General features: G+C 45.6%; 1 protein-coding gene across 1 annotated transcript in view; it reads right to left on the bottom strand.

Annotated features, from left to right (window-relative positions):
* GCLM (glutamate-cysteine ligase modifier subunit) overlaps positions 1-18,002 on the bottom strand; it is a 428,794-nt gene that overhangs the window by 28,823 nt on the left and 381,969 nt on the right. The window contains exon 6 of the mRNA XM_069641224.1: positions 2,023-2,137. Within this exon, the coding sequence (XP_069497325.1) occupies positions 2,023-2,137 (115 nt within the window). The remainder of the gene's footprint in view (positions 1-2,022; positions 2,138-18,002) is intronic.

Raw genomic sequence — 18,002 nt, 5'->3', positions numbered from 1 at the left:
CCTTGTATTTGTTTGAAGGTAGATAGCAAGAGTCCTTTGTTTTGAGTAAGGGTACATACATGGGTCTTATTTCAACAACCAGGCGCCTGGGGCCTAGAGTACATACATTCATAAGAATTAGGCTGATTAATGTGGTTCGAGAAATCAAGGAGGTGTACTGCAGGTGGGCAACTGATGAGGGGGAGCAAAGACCATAACATCCTGTGATTTGTGATACGAAGAGCAAGAGATGGGGCCAACAAATCTAGTTCAGTGCTGGGGAGGCATTGCTGGAGCGCCTGCGTGTGATATTAAGAGGAGCGTACTGTTATTTCAAAGGGCCAATTTTACCTCAGAGTTGTCCACTGAGCTCATGCTAATGACCAGGTGCACACCATGTGACTTGGCAGATGTGGCGGGTAACATTCCAGGTAAATAGCCAATCCAGTAGCGTGGAACCCAGGTGACGAACTAGGGGGGAAACACGTGTTTGAGGGTAGGGGTAGATTAGGATGTGGTCAATCGGTCGAGGGACTATAGGGTACTGGTAGTATGTATGTAGGTGGTAGCCAATGAGTGTGGTAGGATAATACTGTATGTGGTTTACATCATGAGTGGCAATTTCTTTGCTTAAAAACCTTGTAACTGCTTTGAACTAACAGAGCGCCATGTCAGTTTGGTTCCAAGGGACCTTCTGATACTTTTTCCTATACAAAATACATCTTGTTTTCCCTGCAAAGCAGTGCACCAAGTCTTTTTTCCCTAGAGAAGTGTTTTTATTGTCTGGTCGTTTTGCAGGTTTCAAAAAAAAAAAGAAAGTCCAAAGGGGACTAAAAAACACAGATGTATAGTTGCTGAAGAGCGATTCTGTCCCATCCACGCAGAGATGAGGGCTGGCAGAAATAGAGGCCGTTATTTAAAATATTGCTGTGCTGAGGGTATCCGTCTCATCCCCTTGCCAGTGGAGGCATCCCTACTGTAGGAAGTAAACTGGATGGAATGTAGGGCTACTGCTAAGAGTGTGCTTCTGATCGGGTTTACTAAGTGTCCATAGTGCTTAAAAGGGCTTGCACCACCTATTTTCTTTTTTAAAACTATGCAAAGATTCCCCAGCATAAACAGTGCCCGAAACCCGCTAAATGACCGTGCCCAACCACCTTCTCCTTTTAGGATTTTAGTAAGTGATAGAAAAACATCAAGGTTTTTAATGCAGCCTAGGCAGAAAATGCCTGTAAAGTTCAAAAGCTTATGTTTGGAACTGAAAATTGTTCACTTCATATCTTTAAAAAAAAACTATAGTGAATTTCAGACTTTGCAATACATGTAAATGTTACAGGCCGTGGCAAAGGGCTCCTTTAATTGACACAAAAGTGGAGACTAGTGGGTTAGACCAAGGGCACATCCCAGACTGTGTATTCTACCCAAAATAGTAGGTTAAGCAGAAAAATAAGAACATCAACACTTGAGGTGATTTATCGGTTCCATGTCATTTCATCACCGGAATTTTCAAAGCCTGGCATTTCAACGTGGAAATGTTCATCGAGGGGGCGGGGGTCCCGTGCACCTATTTTACCTATTCCCTAACCCCCCAAACCCTTATCTGCCCTTTCCCCCCCCCTAAAAATTTGATGAACATTAGTGAACGTTAAATGGCAGGCTTTGAAAAATCCAGCGATGAAAGGACGTCGTACAGGTTTATCAAGTGCAGGCATAGGATGTGGGTGTTGGCTATGGGGGGGGCTAAGATTTGTGCACCTGAAGGCATTTTGAGAAGATTCCCAGCAGTCCCACCTGAAGGGCTAAAAACCTTCATAAAGGTGGCAGATGTTCTTGTATCCTCACACTTAAAGTGCATCATCCTCGGATAGATGCTCTCTGCAATACAAGAGAAACCTTGGGAATCTAAGATAAATCCCATCGTAGAATACATGCTAAAGGAAAGTGCAGCGGAGACTCAAAGCAAACTAACTGCCCAAAATCACATTTTCGAAAGTGGTTTGGTTCTACATGGGGGATACATTTTTGGACAAAGATCAAACTAACCTTTAGGGTCGTTATGAGTCAACAACTGGATATCATACTGTTTTGCAAATTCCGTTAGGTCTGGTGGCATCACACAACAGGAAGCCAAATTTACCTGGTTACTATTTGGCTTCACCTGCAAGGGAAAATTAACAATCAGATGTTATAAAAGGCACTTATTTGTAATACTTTCAAACATTCAATTAGCCATGAATGCAGGGGCAATCTTTTTTGTTGATGTTTCACTAGGCCTATGAACACAGTCCAGGTGAACATTATGTGGTAGGGTGTACATAGTAAATCTGATCGCTCATACAACAAAATGTCAAGTATGGATTTCATGCAGGAAATTGTGGCTTGTTACATTTTAAGGAATTGGGGTGTCGGCATAACATGTTGCATTTTTCGGCATAATATTCATGCGATAAATGTACTTACAAGGATTCGAAATGCATGCACGTTTATCATGAATATCTGAAAAGTATATCCTGGAAACCCATTTCATGTTTGCGGCCGAGTGAGTGCCAAGCTTTCAATCCAACAACGCTTTATGTGTAGTTCAGAAACAGTTATGCACCGTAGTGACCTCTGTACAACTAGTCCACGATAACGCGAAAGGAGGACAATCTTGTATTTGGTTTATTTATAAAGCGCAACCAGGCCCAGGGGCATACGGGCGCGTATGTTTTTTGATCATGTTACACAAGAGTACAGTTACATTAGCAAGCAGTAGGCAACAGTTACAATAGTTGCGGTTACAAATAAATACATACATTGGTATTACAGGTACAAGCATACATGTTGCAATTATGGCGGTGGGCCGAAGGTGAGAAAGATGGTGATATTATTTACAATATGCACCGCGAAGGACCGCAAAGGGCTGTTTGCTGTGCAGCGCCGTGTTGTGCTGTGTTGAACTCTGAGCATCGGATTTTGCTCTCCTACTTCTAGCGCCTGGTGTATCCGCGCTGCTCGTCGCCGGGAGGAAGTCTATCTGTGGGACACTCATTCTGCCTGACTCGCATGAATCAGGTGACTCTTTGTGCCTCCGGTTACTGATCTCCATTTGAAAGTAAAGACTCCCTAGCACGGACTTTCTGGACTGTGTGTAAATTGCTTGATATAATCTATAAGTATAATACTTATATAGTTTTTTTTCTTTTCGCTCGTATAGGTGATCTGTGGGCCGTTTTCTCCGCCCCTTTGTCCCTGGCCTGCTGTACTTAATCACCGCCCTCCAGCGCAACCGCGCTGCGCACCGCGAAGGAGCGCAAAGGGCTGTTTGATGTTCGCGGTGCGCGGCGCGTGGCGTTGGGCGAGCTGAGTGTTTTACTGAGCAATTTTGGGTTTTGTGAGGTATTGTGATCCACATGTATCTGAGGCTCAGTGAGAGTGCATAGCATTGTTTTTTTTTTTCTTGCCCTTCAACCTGGTTAGCGTTCTCGTCTTGTTAAGTTGACAGAGTGCAGCTACTCAGAAAAATGGAGTGCTCATTTACTACTTTAAGGAACGGTAAATGTTTGATGGATACGGGTAAGATTCCAGCCAAGATGAAGCTGTCTTTGGCTCCCCTAAATACAGAAAGCTCACATATTACTTCCCCTGACAGCCCTTTGCAGGTTGTCGCTCCAAATGCCTCACTGGAATGTGGTGAGCATTGTGTAAAAGGCACTCATCTGATTGAGCCGTTACTTGAGCAAAATATATATACGCCCTTTTCGTTGAAAACAGCCAATGATGAAGATCACAATGCAGAAGTATTTTTAGGAGAAATGTGTGAATCTCCTCTCGTGATTTCTGATACCTCCATGTTGGCTCCCGGCGTAATGGAGGCACTAGAAAGACGTATTAGTCTTTCGCTGGGCCCTTCTACTCCAGCTGCAGCCTCACGTGGCCTACATGAACAGGTTCATTTTCATTCTAGCCTGCTGCCTACTATAGATGTCTCTCAGTCAAACAATCAAGCGCACTTGGTTGAAAGGGATACAAGCATTTCATTACCCAATGCACCTTTATTCCACAACCAGGCACACTGCGAAAAACAATCGAATCATGAATCCCCATTTAAACCGCCTCCTTCTGGGCTTCCCTCTGAGTCTGTTTTTCCTCAAACTTCAAGTTCTCCTTTTGCGAATGACAGGAACTCCCCCAATTTATTAGCACAGGAAATTCATTCATTTCCAGTGTTTACTCGCATCCTTAATCTCTTAGACAAAGGACATGAATTTACTCATGCAGTTCTGAAAGATATGAAGGACTCAATTAGTGCCAATTCTTTACAGTTGGCTAGGATTGAGGGATACATTATGGCACAAGAGGCCTGCCACAAATTTCACGCATCTTGCCCTGAACGAATGGTCGATATTGCAAGGAGGAGTATGCTGATGACCTCTTTCACGCATGCCTCAATTTCCCAAAGCACGCAAACGATTGAGTCACCACTACTTCATGGTCTGCCCACTTCATTTGCAAAAGCAGTGGGTAAAGAATCTGCAGAGGCTTCATCAATCTCTTTATCCCATTCTACAGAGTGGGCTGAAGTAGCCAAACTGCAGCACGATAGAATCCTACAAATTGAGAAAACCATGTATAACTCAAAACTTTTCAATGTGGAAATGTGCGAATTTGGAAAGATTCCTCCGACCACTACTGTGGCTGAATCTACTCCTGACAGTCCGTCCGCTCTTATAGCGTTAATGGACCAGTCTGTCTCTCACGAGAAAATTTGTGATTCGGAGGGGCCTAATCATATGTATCATGCCTCACGCAAAATGAAAAAAGCTTATCAGAGAGCGGTAAAACGCAAAAATAAGACGAAAAAAAACACGAATTGCTCAGGCAATAATAGCATTGCAGTCTCCTCCTTGCAAAACTTGGCAACCAATGGTGTTACAACTGATGCGGTTGTGAAGTTGGCGGACTTTGAAGATGCAGAAGTGCTTTTTGACTCTAGTCAATTAAATGAGGAGAGTCGGATTGCACTTCAATGGCAGGCCCCCAAAAACACACGGAAAGGTAAAAAGAAGGGCTCTCTCACTTCTGATCTCCACCCAAGATCGGAAGGATCTGTTGAAACTCGGAGTGATTCCCCTAGCCTTTCTGGTGTTGTGGGCAACTTACCACAGGCAGCTAATAATCAAGTAAATTTGAATAGGTTTTTTCTTCCGATTGAGAATAAAAAAACAGTCTGCCATGTGGCTTCAAGCACCTCTGAGAATGACATAATTGCTTCAGAGGCGTCGAATGTGGCCTCAGTTCCGATAACGATTTATCAACCTTCTTATGCCACATCAGTGCTTAAATTCCATGAGCGTCAAACGCAGAGCTTGATGCCGAGCCATGAAAAACATGCTGTCTCGGTTGATTCGGCTAAACCCTTACTCACTATGTCTAAAGTGGAACATGAAATATCTGTTGACCAGGCCGTGCGCAGCCCAGTATCTACATGTGCTGGAGCAGCGTTGGGGACTTCGTCTCTGGTAGAAAAGCAGGATGGGTTGAAGCAAGTTCTTCAACCCGTTAACATGAGGTTGCCTTTACCGTCAATAACATCCACCAATATAGATCCTATGTCTCTGAATGAGATTTCTGAGGAAAACCAGACCTTAATTGGATGGTCTAGCAATCCTCAGATTAATGGTAAGGTACCCATTAACCGTACTTTTTTGTTGAATACTCTGTATAAAATTCCTTCATTACGCAACTTAGTCTCTCAAGATGTAGAATGGATTAGGTTGCCTTTGATTAACAACAATCGAATGTTGTGCAAAGTAGTATCGCCCATCATTGCTAAACTCATTTGGGAACACAAAACTGATTTGATATCTTTGGGACTGGAATTCCAAGCCTTTCCATATTTGGAAAAGGCCATGCAATTCTTAGAAATCACGCCTTTGGTGGTGAAACAAGACAACAGTAAAAAGGAAATGCCATCAGAGCAATCGGAAAATTCAAAGATCTTGGCACAATTGGCTTCTTTGACCTTGGCCCTAAATGGTTTAGTGGGTATTCTGCCCACTCCCAATGCCTCATCACTTTTAGGGTCTTCTCTGCCTACTGCTGAAGCAAATTCGTAATGCATAAACCCCATTATTCATTCGTGGAATTGTTGTGGTTTTAATAACCTTTTAACACGGTTCCATGACAAGGCCATTAAAATCTTGCCTGCTATTTTATTGCTTCAAGAAACTATGTGTGTTCACGACCTTCAACTAGACGGATTTACGGCCGTCAATCAGTTAGCTATTCAACCGCCAGTCGGTCGCCCGGTAGGTGGTTTGTCCATTCTATTAAATAATGATCTCAACTTTGTAATAAATCACAGAGTCTCTACCCAACTGTTTCTATTGGTAGATGTGACCATTAATATGGACATACCACGTAGAGTAATGTTGATTTCCCTTTATTGGAACCCGATTTCCATACTGCTTGTTGATGCTATAACCATGTTAAACGATGCTCTAATGGACATTTGTCATATCGCCCCAACAGCTGAGATATTAATTGGTGGCGATTTTAATTCTTATTTATACACATATCCTAACGATTCCCGTCTGTTTGAATTGGCACACCACGTTAAAACTTCTTGTGCGAATGGCTTAAGATGGGCCAAATTTTTCTCTTGCTGGGACCTATGTATAATTAAAGCTGCTTGCCTAAAAGCTTCATTTACATGGCATAGGGGGAATGCTTTCTCCACCATCGACTACATAGTCAGCTCAAATCACCTTTCGGGCCTACTATCTTCGATTAAGTCCCATTTTCCGCCTTATGGAGATCATGCCATTTTAGAATGCTCATTAGCGGTAAACATTGAACCATTTGATAGGGTACATTCGCTAGGCTTAGTTCAGTATGATAGACCGTACATCTCCATCAGTTGGAACATGTCCACATGTCGTCGACTGACTTTTTTAGTTAATCGCGACTGGTGGCCTGATAACTCATCAGACGATATCGCCTCTCAGGCTATCTCGCAGTGGAATAGTCAGATGATACAACATCACCTGAGAGCGTTGGCTGACTCTGCCGAGAATAATCTGAATACTGCACGACCTTGCAGAATCTTAGAAAGAACCATTGCGAAATTAAAAAAGGAGAAAAACTCTGCATTGCGTGCAATAAGGAATGAATATGGTAGGACAAATTGTTACAACTTGTCTAAAGCTAAAAAAATGGTTTTGAGACACTTCAAAAACAAGTTAAAATCGGTCCGAATTGCATTTCATTTGACGGGGAATCAGAATATGGTGCGTCTTATTTGTAAGCACAATATTCGGGACATCTGGAAACTTCTTAGAGCATTCAAGTACTCTGTTCCCTCCTCCATGGAGTCGGCTATAGATGGCAACTCATGGTATACATTTTTTGAACAAAAATATCTACCGGAGAGATTCGAACAAGTAAATATTCTTGATTTAGTAAAATTTATTCCAATGACTTGTCCATGGGACGTCCAAGATGTCGTGTTAGCAATCACAAAGCTTAAATCCTCAAAGTGTGCAGGCCCGGATGGGCTTCCGCCATGCGTTATAAAAGACGATCCCATTTTCTGGGCTAACGTATTTTTGAAGATGTTTCAATCCATTTATAAAAGTAAAACTCTGCCAATATCTTGGGTTAAATCCATTATTATTCCTCTCCACAAAAAAGGTCCCATGGATAATCCATTCAATTTTAGACCACTAGCACTGATTGACGTCGCTGCTAAGATCTTTGCGCTTCTGCTACTCAATGAGGTGGAGCAACACATTAAAACAAACAACAGTATTAACAAAGTCCAAACAGGATTTAGAAAAAAATGGGAACTCAATTGAATGCAAGTATTCTAGCACATTTAATTGCTGAAGCTCACACCTCTACTAATGGACCAATTTTTATTGCTTCATTGGATCTATCATCTGCCTTTGATTGTGTTATTCGAAGCAGGCTATGGACTAAAATGTTGGATCTTAAGTTTCCTCCGGGTCTGGTGGCGCTAATAGCGCTTCTACATCATAACACCACAATCAGAGTTCGTATTACTAGCAAAGGCCACCTAACACATTCTATTCCGACTGCTATTGGTGTTAAACAGGGCTGCAATCTTGCAGCAGTCCTGTTCAACTTATATCTTTCGGATATTGAAGGGATCTGGGATCCCCGTCATTCCTTTACAGTCAAGTTAGGTAAGCTTCGTCTGTCTTGGCTTGCATATGCAGACGATGTGTTACTTTTTGACAGTACTCATTCTGGACTTCAGAACAAATTAGAAACATTTGAGTTATATTGTAAACGAAACAACCTTACCATAAACTCATTGAAATCGAGCATTCTCATACTATCTTCTAAAAAAAAGCTACGAAAGTTTCGATGGAATTTGGATTCAAACTATATTAACATTGTTGCTCAGACAACTTACTTAGGGTACAACCTGGCAAACAATTCTTCTGCAGTGTTCTGGCAACAGACAATTGCGGAAAAAGTTCTCCCTCTACAAAATCAAATGAGATTAATTTTACGCAAATATTGCACATTTTCCCTAGTACCCTTATTTGAATTTTACTTAAAAAAGGTAGAGGCCATCATCTTATATGGTTTGGACCTGAATTTAATAGATCTTTCTTCATTTTTGAATAAAGTACAAGCTGGGTTGTGGAAAGCAACCTTACGCCTTCCTGCGTCCCTTCCCAACGCAATTGTACGACATGAGCTAGGTTTGAATTCTTTGGCTTCTCGATATAATTGGCGTTTGTTGAAAACTTATCATAACACGAGTTTTCCAGAAGAAAACTCTTTATATGAAGATTTTTTCATCATGCTGAGGGAATCCAAGCCTAGGTCCATTGCATGTTTCCAGCAGCGAATACAGCTTATTATAAACAACATCAACATAGCAGCAGACGACTTACAAAGGAGGTTTTGCACAGCTCATAAGTGTTTATTTTGGAATGATTGGGCCGAAACGTGCGAACAATTAACACAGTATTCTTCTTTTACTGACTATGCAAATTATAGACACGCTCAAACACCTTGCCTGCAATATCTATTACTATCACCGAGTGAAGAAACTCGTATAATATATATGCGCTTTCGTTTAGATCTGCTGCACACCAAGATGAGAATGAAACATTGGGGAAACAAAGAGACCACTGTTGTGGATACTAGATGCAGATTTTGTAAAATGCCTGAAATCAATGAGACCTTAAAACATCTTTTTCTGTTTTGTCCAACTTTTGAAATGGAACGTTTAAAAATCATTTCCTCTTTTAGTCCCACCAATACTCCAAGCAGTAGAGAGTTAATTTGGACCAGATGTATGTGGGGGTCATGTAACTCGATAATTCTTGCGACTGTCCGTTTAGTGAAAATTATAGATGCAGCTCTTGAATCGCATGTAGTTGAGACTTAACTTTGCCAAGTAATGAGATTTATTTTATAGTATGTATATTGTGTATACGAATAATTTTGCTAAAGAAATTAGAGTTTTATAAACGTAACTATTTTTCCTTCGTACATATTTCAATTACGCCTTTTCTGTATTTATATCTATGTGCTCATATGTTTGTTTATGAGGTGTATTGAATTTCGATGTAAATTTTGTAAAGGTGCGTATGCATCAAAAACAAAATTTTTGTTTTAATAAAAAAAAAAAAAAAAAAAATATGTACAGTGGGTAGGCAGTAAATCTAAGCTCTAGGACAATCACATCCATCCTGACCGTAAGCAAAATACCAGCCTAATTTGACATCGACTAAACATTAGATTAGAAAGCAAAGAGGATAAATCTGCAAACTATGACCTCTTTAAAACAAAGGATGGAATATCAATGTAATTATGTGCAACAAATATATATATATATTTTTTTAAAGTATAACCTCCTGAAGATCCACAAGTGTGTGGTGAAACATGCGTCAAGGACTTAAACATTGAAAGAACTATATGACTTACTTAGAAGGCATCTATACACTATAAATATAAACAATCATATCAAAAAAATAATTTCAATCGTGTTTTGTCTTTTGAATATTCTAAAAACCAACAATTGGGATATGTTATGTTATGTTACCCAGGCACTGAGGCAAATAATTACAACAAACAGCACATTTTCTCAACTCTTGGGTGAACAAAAGAGTAGTAATTCTAAGACAAGCGACAGGTTTACAACATCTATAGGGTCATCACCCTGAGAAAAAGTGAATGTCTGCAACAGCCATAATACCTTCTAGGATAAGAATGTTAGCTTGCTTGAAGCCAAAGGTTCAAATGGTTTGAGGGTCAACGATGATACGACAACGTTAAGACTCCAAACAGGGTGTGGTCGCTTGACCAGGGGATAGAGTTGTGTGTGAGAACCTGCAGGGGACTGAAAACAACTGGGTTGCAGACAGACAAGTCTGGGTTGTTGCGATAGGCCTAAATGGCTGTAAGATGGGATCGGCATGAGTCGACCGAAATGCCAGAGGCTGCAAGATGAGACAAAGGATAGGACTTTGTGCAAAAGGCAGGATAAAGGATTGACATGCTTGTCCAGTGCACAGTACAACATCTAGTTCATTTACTACAGCATTGGGCCCAGGTAGAAGACTTCCCAGCCGCCTGGACTATTTACAAATTCTCTGTAAATAACCCAAGATAGCCTAGGTTTAGCTGCTAAGCTAGGCAACTGAGGCAAGCTAGTGGAGAACCTTTCCCCTTCTCCAGCATGGGTCTAGCATGTGAATCCATGCTCATGAATATTCCCTGTCAGGCTGGGAAGCCTCAGTAAAAGAAAAAACTTGTTTCACTTTCACATACAAACTGTATTTCTCCTCTAGACCAATCACTGTACTCTGGGTCATACTGCCCCCAGCCAATGACTGCCATCTCCCTAAGCCCCTCCTCTCACAGCCATCTTCAGATTTGGCAGCACGTAAAGTGGCAGTATGACCAAGAAGAGCCGCAAAGGGGTAGGAGGAAGGGTTCGCATGCGAATCCATGCCAGACCCATGCTGGAGAACAATAGTTAAAGGTAAGTAACTTGTTCCTTCTCCAGTATGGGGTCTGGCATGGATTCACATACTCATGAATACAAAATATATAGCAGTACAAAATTACACAACCATGGGAGGTGGCAAGGCTTAACAGAAGCAATTACTCTTACCTCCGAAACAGGCTTACTTCAAGCAAACAGGTTGCGTAGCACTGCTTGGCCGACCCTGGACTCCTCTCTGGAATCCCTGTCGATGCAGCAGAATCTCGTGAAGGTGTGCGTGGACCTCTACGTAGCAGCCCTGCAGATGTCCAGCAGGGTCAGACCAGACAGGAATCCCGTTGTTGCAGTGATAGCTCTAGTGGAATGGGCTCTTGGACGGCCGGGCAGCGGTCAGTTCGCCAACGATGACAGTGCGTGATGCAACTGGAGCGACACATTCAGATGGAAGCCTTGGACAAGGCGTTCCTATGGTTCACAGGACCAAAGTTCACCAACAGTTGAGACGTCTTCCGAAAACTCTTTGTGCGTGCCACGTAGAACTTCAGAGCACGAGCAACGTCCAGCGAGTGCAAAGTCCTTTCAGTCGGTGATGAAGGTTTCGGAAAGAACACAGGCAATACCAAAGGCTTGTTGGGATGGAATTCTGACGGAACCTTTGGCATGAACAAGGGGTGCGTCCTTAGAACCACCCTCGATTTTTGAAAAGTCAGATATGGCTGTTTGCACGAAAGGGCCTGGATCTCACCCACCCTCTTGGCAGGGGTGATGGCCACGAGGAAAGCAGATTTCCATGAGAGGAACTTGACAGGGGCCTCATGTGGCCCCCTCACCCCCATTAGCCTCGTCAGCACCACGTTGAGATCCTATGCCAGAGCTCAGAAGTTTGATCTTCTGCGACCGGCACCAAGTAACAAAGCACATCCACTTGTGCTTGTAGCATTTAAGAGTCAACGACGCTCTGGCAAGGACCTCCCTGCAGTCCGCCAGCAACTCGTACCCTCTGAACTCTAGGGCTGCAGGAGCTCAGGTTTCACCGATCCTGGGTTGTGATGCAGGATTGCGTCTCCTTCTCTGAGCAGATCTGCGACCACTGGCAGCTTGACCCGAGGTGACACTGACAGGCCGAGAAGATCCGGGTACCAAATCTACCTCGTCTACGCCGGGGCGATGAGCATCATCATGCATCGGCACTGTTTGAGTTGATTGCTGACTCGCAGCAGGAGAGCCAACAGAGGGAAGGCGTATAGGAACAGGCCTTCCCACAGGAAAGAACGTGTCCCCCATGCTCCTTGGCTGGTGGAACCTGCTGGAGAATTTCTTGCATTTGGAATTCGCCGCCATCGCAAACAGATCGATCTGGAAGATGCGGTAAACCTGATCCTGCCGAAGTTCCCACTCGTGGCAGGAGCAACTCCCTGCTGAGGGAGTCGGCGATTATGTTCTTAATCCCGCTAAGGGGACGAGGAACATATCTTGGTCGACGGCCCAGTACCACAAGTCCTGCGGCTTTCTGAAGAGCGATGGGGATCCAGTGCCTCCCTGCTTCCTGGTGTAGAACATAGTGGTGGTGTTGTCTGTGAATATCCTCACCACTTGCCCTTCAGGCACGGAAGGAACGACTTGAGGGCCCAGAACACTGCCCGCAGCTCCGGAATATTGATGTGGAGATCCTTCTCTTCTGGCAGCCGCAGGCCTCTGGTGTGCAGACATCCGATGTGGGCCCTCCAGGGAAGCATTCACTGTGACCGTCTCCTGGTATGAGGGGGGGGTTCTAAAACCCTGTGCCCAGGGCGATGTAGGAGTGGATGTCCCACAGGGATCTTGTCTTCAAAGCTTCCGGACACTTGTATCCAGGAACTCCTGGAGAGGTTGCATCCCTTATCTGCAGAGCCGGATAAGGTAGATGCACAACGTATCATGCTGAGCAGCGACTTGATGGTCCGCACTGTGGCAGTCTTTAGTGACAACCGCTGTTGCACCTTCCCCAGAATGGCCGCTACCCTCTCCCCAGAGGGTGACACCAAGCAGCAGACCGTGATGAGCCTGGCTCCCAGGAACAGAGCGTTCTGCGATGAGGTCAAGCAGGACTTTGGATAATTCACAGAGAATCCCACATCCGTCAGCAGCTGGACGGTCCTTGCTTTGTGCTCGGCAACTGCATCCCTTGACTTGGCCCGGATGAGCCAGTCATCAAGGTACAGGTACACGTGTATCCCCTGTAAATGTAGATGGGCCGCCACTGGTGCCAGGCACTTCGTAAACTCCCTGGACGCTGACTTCAGGCTGAAAGGGCCTTGAATTGATAGTGTCTTCCTTGCACCACGAAGCGTAAAACTTCCAATGCTTTCTGTGGATGGAGACGTGGAACTATGCGTCCTCCAGATCCAGCAACGTCAAGAAATTTCCTTCCTCCAGTTGGCCGAGTACGGGCCGTAACGGGACCATCCTGAATTTTTGGTAGTCGAGGCACCGCAGGTCCAGAAGGGGCCGCCGGCCCCCGGTCTTTTCTTTTTACTAATAAGTATCTGGAGTAGACTCTGGAGCCCCAGAGTCGTCTTGGAACTAGCTCTATCGCCCCCCCCCCTTCTTAGCATGGGCCGTACCTTCCGCAGAAACTAGGGATGTGCTGCTCCTGCTGGGTCACTGGAGGGATCCATGAACACCTTTGTTGAAACTCCAGAATATGTCTGTGGGTGGGAGCGTCCAGCACCCATCTGTCAGTGGAGATCTTCTTCCACTCGCTGATGAAACACGCCAGCCGGCCTCCCACAGGGGTGCATGAGTGGGGGCCCGACGTCCTGGCCATTTCAGTCATGCATCAGCGCCTGCTTTCTGCCTTGGCAGTGTCGACGGCGCTGGCCTCCTCCACCGAAAGCCTTAGAACAGCCTCTCTAGGCCTCCTGGATCGTGGACCTTGGAGGGTTGATGGTACGATGAGGAACCTCCACCGAAACCCTTCGTCCATCTGCTGGACTTTCCGCTGGAGGCGCAAAAGGAAGAGCGGTGCTGCTGAAGAGTGCCCAGGGAAATAGCTGTCTCTGTATCAGTCTTGATGGCCTGTAAAGACTCATCGACGGCCTTCCCGAAGAGATTGTCCCCGTCGAAGGACATGTCCAGTACCCTTGTTTGGACCTCCTAGCGGAAATTGGTGACCTTCAGCCAGTCTCGACTACAGAGGCAGACACTGTTCCCCATCTGTCGGAAGCATGCGTCTGCAATGTCTAGGGCCACTGTGATGGCATGGTCCAACGCCACCCTTCTGTCCTGGAGGAGGGAGATGACCTCCACCTTGTTTGTCGTCGGGTAGGAAGTCCAAAATCAGGGCCAGTGTGTACCACAGTTCCCCGTCGTACCTGGCCAGGATCACCAGTGCGTTGGCCGCCTTGATAGTCGATGCGGCGGAGTAGATGACCCTTGGCCCCATGGTGTCCAACTTCTTCCCCTCGCTGTCGGAGGGACAGAGGAGGAAAACGACGGGTTAGATCCCTTCCTCGCAGCCGCCGATACCACCGAGTCCGCCACGGTTGCGCCTGTAGGCACTTGGATGCTGACTCCGGCACCCAGTATTTCTTCTCTAGCCTATCCCTCTTGGCTGGGGCTGTGGCCTGGTTCTTCATCAGGGCCACGCGCTCCTCCCAAATGTCGTCCAGAAGGGGGCACCTTTTTGGTCTCTGTGTCCGTCACAATGTCCTGGTCCCTGGGAGGGTGATGATAGGGGTGCGGGGGAGCACAGTGTGGAGGTTGATGAGCGCTGCTGGGTGGCGCTTCCTCTTTTTTGCCGGAGATTGATCCGTGGCCACCGGAGTCACTGGGGCCGGGGGCATCCTTTTCTGAATTTCCGACACCAACGTGTGTAGGGTCGAGAGGATGTCCAACGATACATCTCTTGGAGTTGGGACGGTAAGCCTACTAGGCATTGCACCGTCCTCGTCGTTGCCCCCCTCGGTATATCCGCTGTCATCCCTGTCTGCGTTTTCACCGTCTCATCACCCACGTCCTCGTGGATCATGTATATGGACTCCTGGTCCTCCTCGTCCGAGGAAGAAACATCCATTCCTTGGAGAACGACCTGCCCGGAGGACTCCTGTCTCCCTCCCCCCTTTGCATCCTGAGGGGTCCGATGCCGGCTTAGTGCCGGCATCCTCTTTTTCCGTGTCCTCTCCACGGCCCCAGACGAGGCATCCCACCTCGGGGGCAGGGACACTCTGGGTGGAGCCGGGGCTACCTGGACCGGGTCAGCCCCTTTTGCCTTCGAGAGAGAGGCCGCTATCATCTCCATCGTTAATAATTTTTTAATGCGCCGCCTGGGCCTTCTTAGGAAGGTTGTTGCCTTTTCTTGCATCTTAGGCTTCTTGTGGTTCTCCCGCAGCTTAGCCGGGTACCCGATTTCCTCCAGGAGCTGGATCCATGGCTGGAGATGGAGGCAGATGGTGAGGTTGATTGCGCTTTGCCCATCGCGAGACACGCTTGTGCTGCGACCCCAAGGGAAACTGACTTGTGGTGCTTGGCCTTGTCTTGGGCCCCCACAGATGGGGCGCCCTCAAAAGGAATTAGGAACCTGCTCCTCGGATCGGCCGGTCCTGGGTGAGGCATACTCCTGCTTGGGGCACGGGGTAGAGGCCTTGGCGCTGAGCCACGCCGCCTGTCTACTGTAACGATCCTTCATGGTTCTCTTGGTGAACCCGAGGCAGACCTCGCAATCTCCTTCTCGGTGGTCCGGAGGAGACAGGAGGCACTGAAGGCGTTTGTCCTCCATAAACACGTTCTGCAGACCGCAGCTGGAATAGTGCTTGAAAAGGGAGCTTCCATCTTTCTTCTCTTCTGACATGGTCCGGTGTTCAGAGTGGGCCCGATGGCCTTCTAGAACTTTATGAAAACTCGATGATCCTTGCCCTTGAGGGGTGCATAAATTCCCTGACAAACTGATCCCCGCTTGTCGACCGATGGAGATAAAGAGCACACTGGCTCTTTTTCGACAAAGCAGCAAGCAAAGGTGGAGGACTCCCAACATTTGAACGTGCCCAGCCAGATGTAATATGGGCAAAGCTGTGTATGGAACTATGTTCTTGCTTTCTACAGGGGTAGTCCCCATTTCTCCCCCCTTACCGTGTCCCACTACCGCCCACTTCCGTCCATCCCGTCCCCATGTCAATTATTTATGACTCATCACCATATAATATGTCTCCTTCCGTCAATGCATGAGCCAGTCATTAGATTGGGAAAATAAATAAAACTCCTATATATAATCTGGAGTTGCTAAAACAGGGGCCGTGCAAATAGTTAAGTCTCAAATTGTCTAGTCATTTTGTCAGTCCATTCAAATGTGCTTTTAAGTCCTCTGTCCTTCCCTGAGACTTTGTAACAGTGGCCCTGTGTAGACTGCCTAGTCTAGGATTCATGCCCTGCAAAATTACATAAACCCAAAAAACTGCTACATTTCCTTCACAGTACTGTGCCTAGACTCCTGCCCTGCCGCCATAATCAAGGAGGCCTCACACAACCTGGCGCCTTTCATCACCACACTCAAACTCCTCCTTCAGAACAGGGATCGTCCTGGGCAACCTCAAGGATGCCTGGGTCATTCCTCTTCTGAAAAAAAACCAACCTTGGACGCTAACATTCCCACCAATTATAGGCCAATCACCACTGTGCCTTTCCTCTTAAAAATTCTTGATCGAGCGGCATATTTGCAAATTCCAGATTATCTCAAAACTAACAACCTCCTGGGCCTAAGGCAATCGGGTTTCCGCCCTCGCCACGGTACAGAAACTGCGCTGCTAGACTTAAAAACGCAAATATAAGACTTAAAAAACAAGGGAAATTTGGCTCTCTTACTCTTACTAGACCTCTGTGCAGTATTTGACCTAGTCAACCATCAAATCCTCTGTCACCACCTCAAAACCGCCGCCAACTTCTCTGAGAAAGCTACAGCCTGGATTACCTCTTTCCTGGACAACAGATCCATGAGGGTCTTCTCCCCCACCGCCATGGCAGAACCGTCCCCTGTCACATGTGGAGTCCCCCAAGGCTCATGTGTGTCCCCGACACTTTACAATGCCTTCACAAAACCCTTATTTGACATACTGGACCGCATGGGCGTCACGTACACTAATTACGCTGACGACACCCAAATTCTTATTCCCATTACAGGTGATTACAAAACCGACTCCTTAGCCATCAACGCCATTTATCAAGTTATCCAGGCCTGGATGGCGCAGCACGAATTATGCCTAAATGACGAGAAAACTGAGCTCCTCATCCTAGGTTCACCCTATAAACTCATTAAACCTGACCCCTCATTCAAATCCTTTACCATTGATGGTAACTCCATCAAAGTAACCAAGGACACCAAGACATTAGGCATGTACCTCGACTCCACACTATCCTTAACCAGACAAACCAATGCAGTCTCCTCAGCTGCATCTTACACTTCTAAGCTCATCACTGCCTGCCGCCCCTTCCTGTCACCAGCCAACTGTACTACCCTAGCCAGGACCCTTGGTTCTATCCAGAATCGACTACTGTAATGCCCTCTACCTAGGCACCAACCAATGCAACGGAATCAAGGTGAGTGGGCACCACTGGATAGTAAATTCACTTGTCTCTGGTGTTTCAAGCTCATGCAACGAAAAATTATTTCTTTCAAATGTCTGTCCAAAAACTTGTAAAGGAGCGGGCTGTAACAGGTTTGGAGACACCCAAGCCCAGAAAACATATGAAGCAGGAGACCAGGTAAGATACCCAGTCATACAGCCGCTCTCTAAGATACCTAACCTGGGTTGTGGTTTCTTTCAAAATTACTGATTCAGTTTGAAAGTGAAAAAATCTGCTTCAAATTGTAATAAGAAAAGAATACAATTCTGTTTAATAATCTCAAAAAATGAGAAGTCACTAATAGTTTCTTAGTGAGAGTGAGGAAGAGTTTGCCACAGTTGATTAATCAATCAGATCAAATTTGCCAATGCATTTCGGAAAAAAATTTCCTTCATCAGGGCCAGTCCAATCAAAATCAATACATATTCATAAATAAACAAGCAGTACAAAATGG

Source organism: Ambystoma mexicanum, chromosome 1q, assembly GCF_040938575.1.
Source record: "Ambystoma mexicanum isolate Mex_15411 chromosome 1q, UKY_AmexF1_1, whole genome shotgun sequence".
NCBI lineage: Eukaryota > Metazoa > Chordata > Amphibia > Caudata > Ambystomatidae > Ambystoma > Ambystoma mexicanum.
This window is presented reverse-complemented; position numbering and strand designations above follow the sequence as displayed.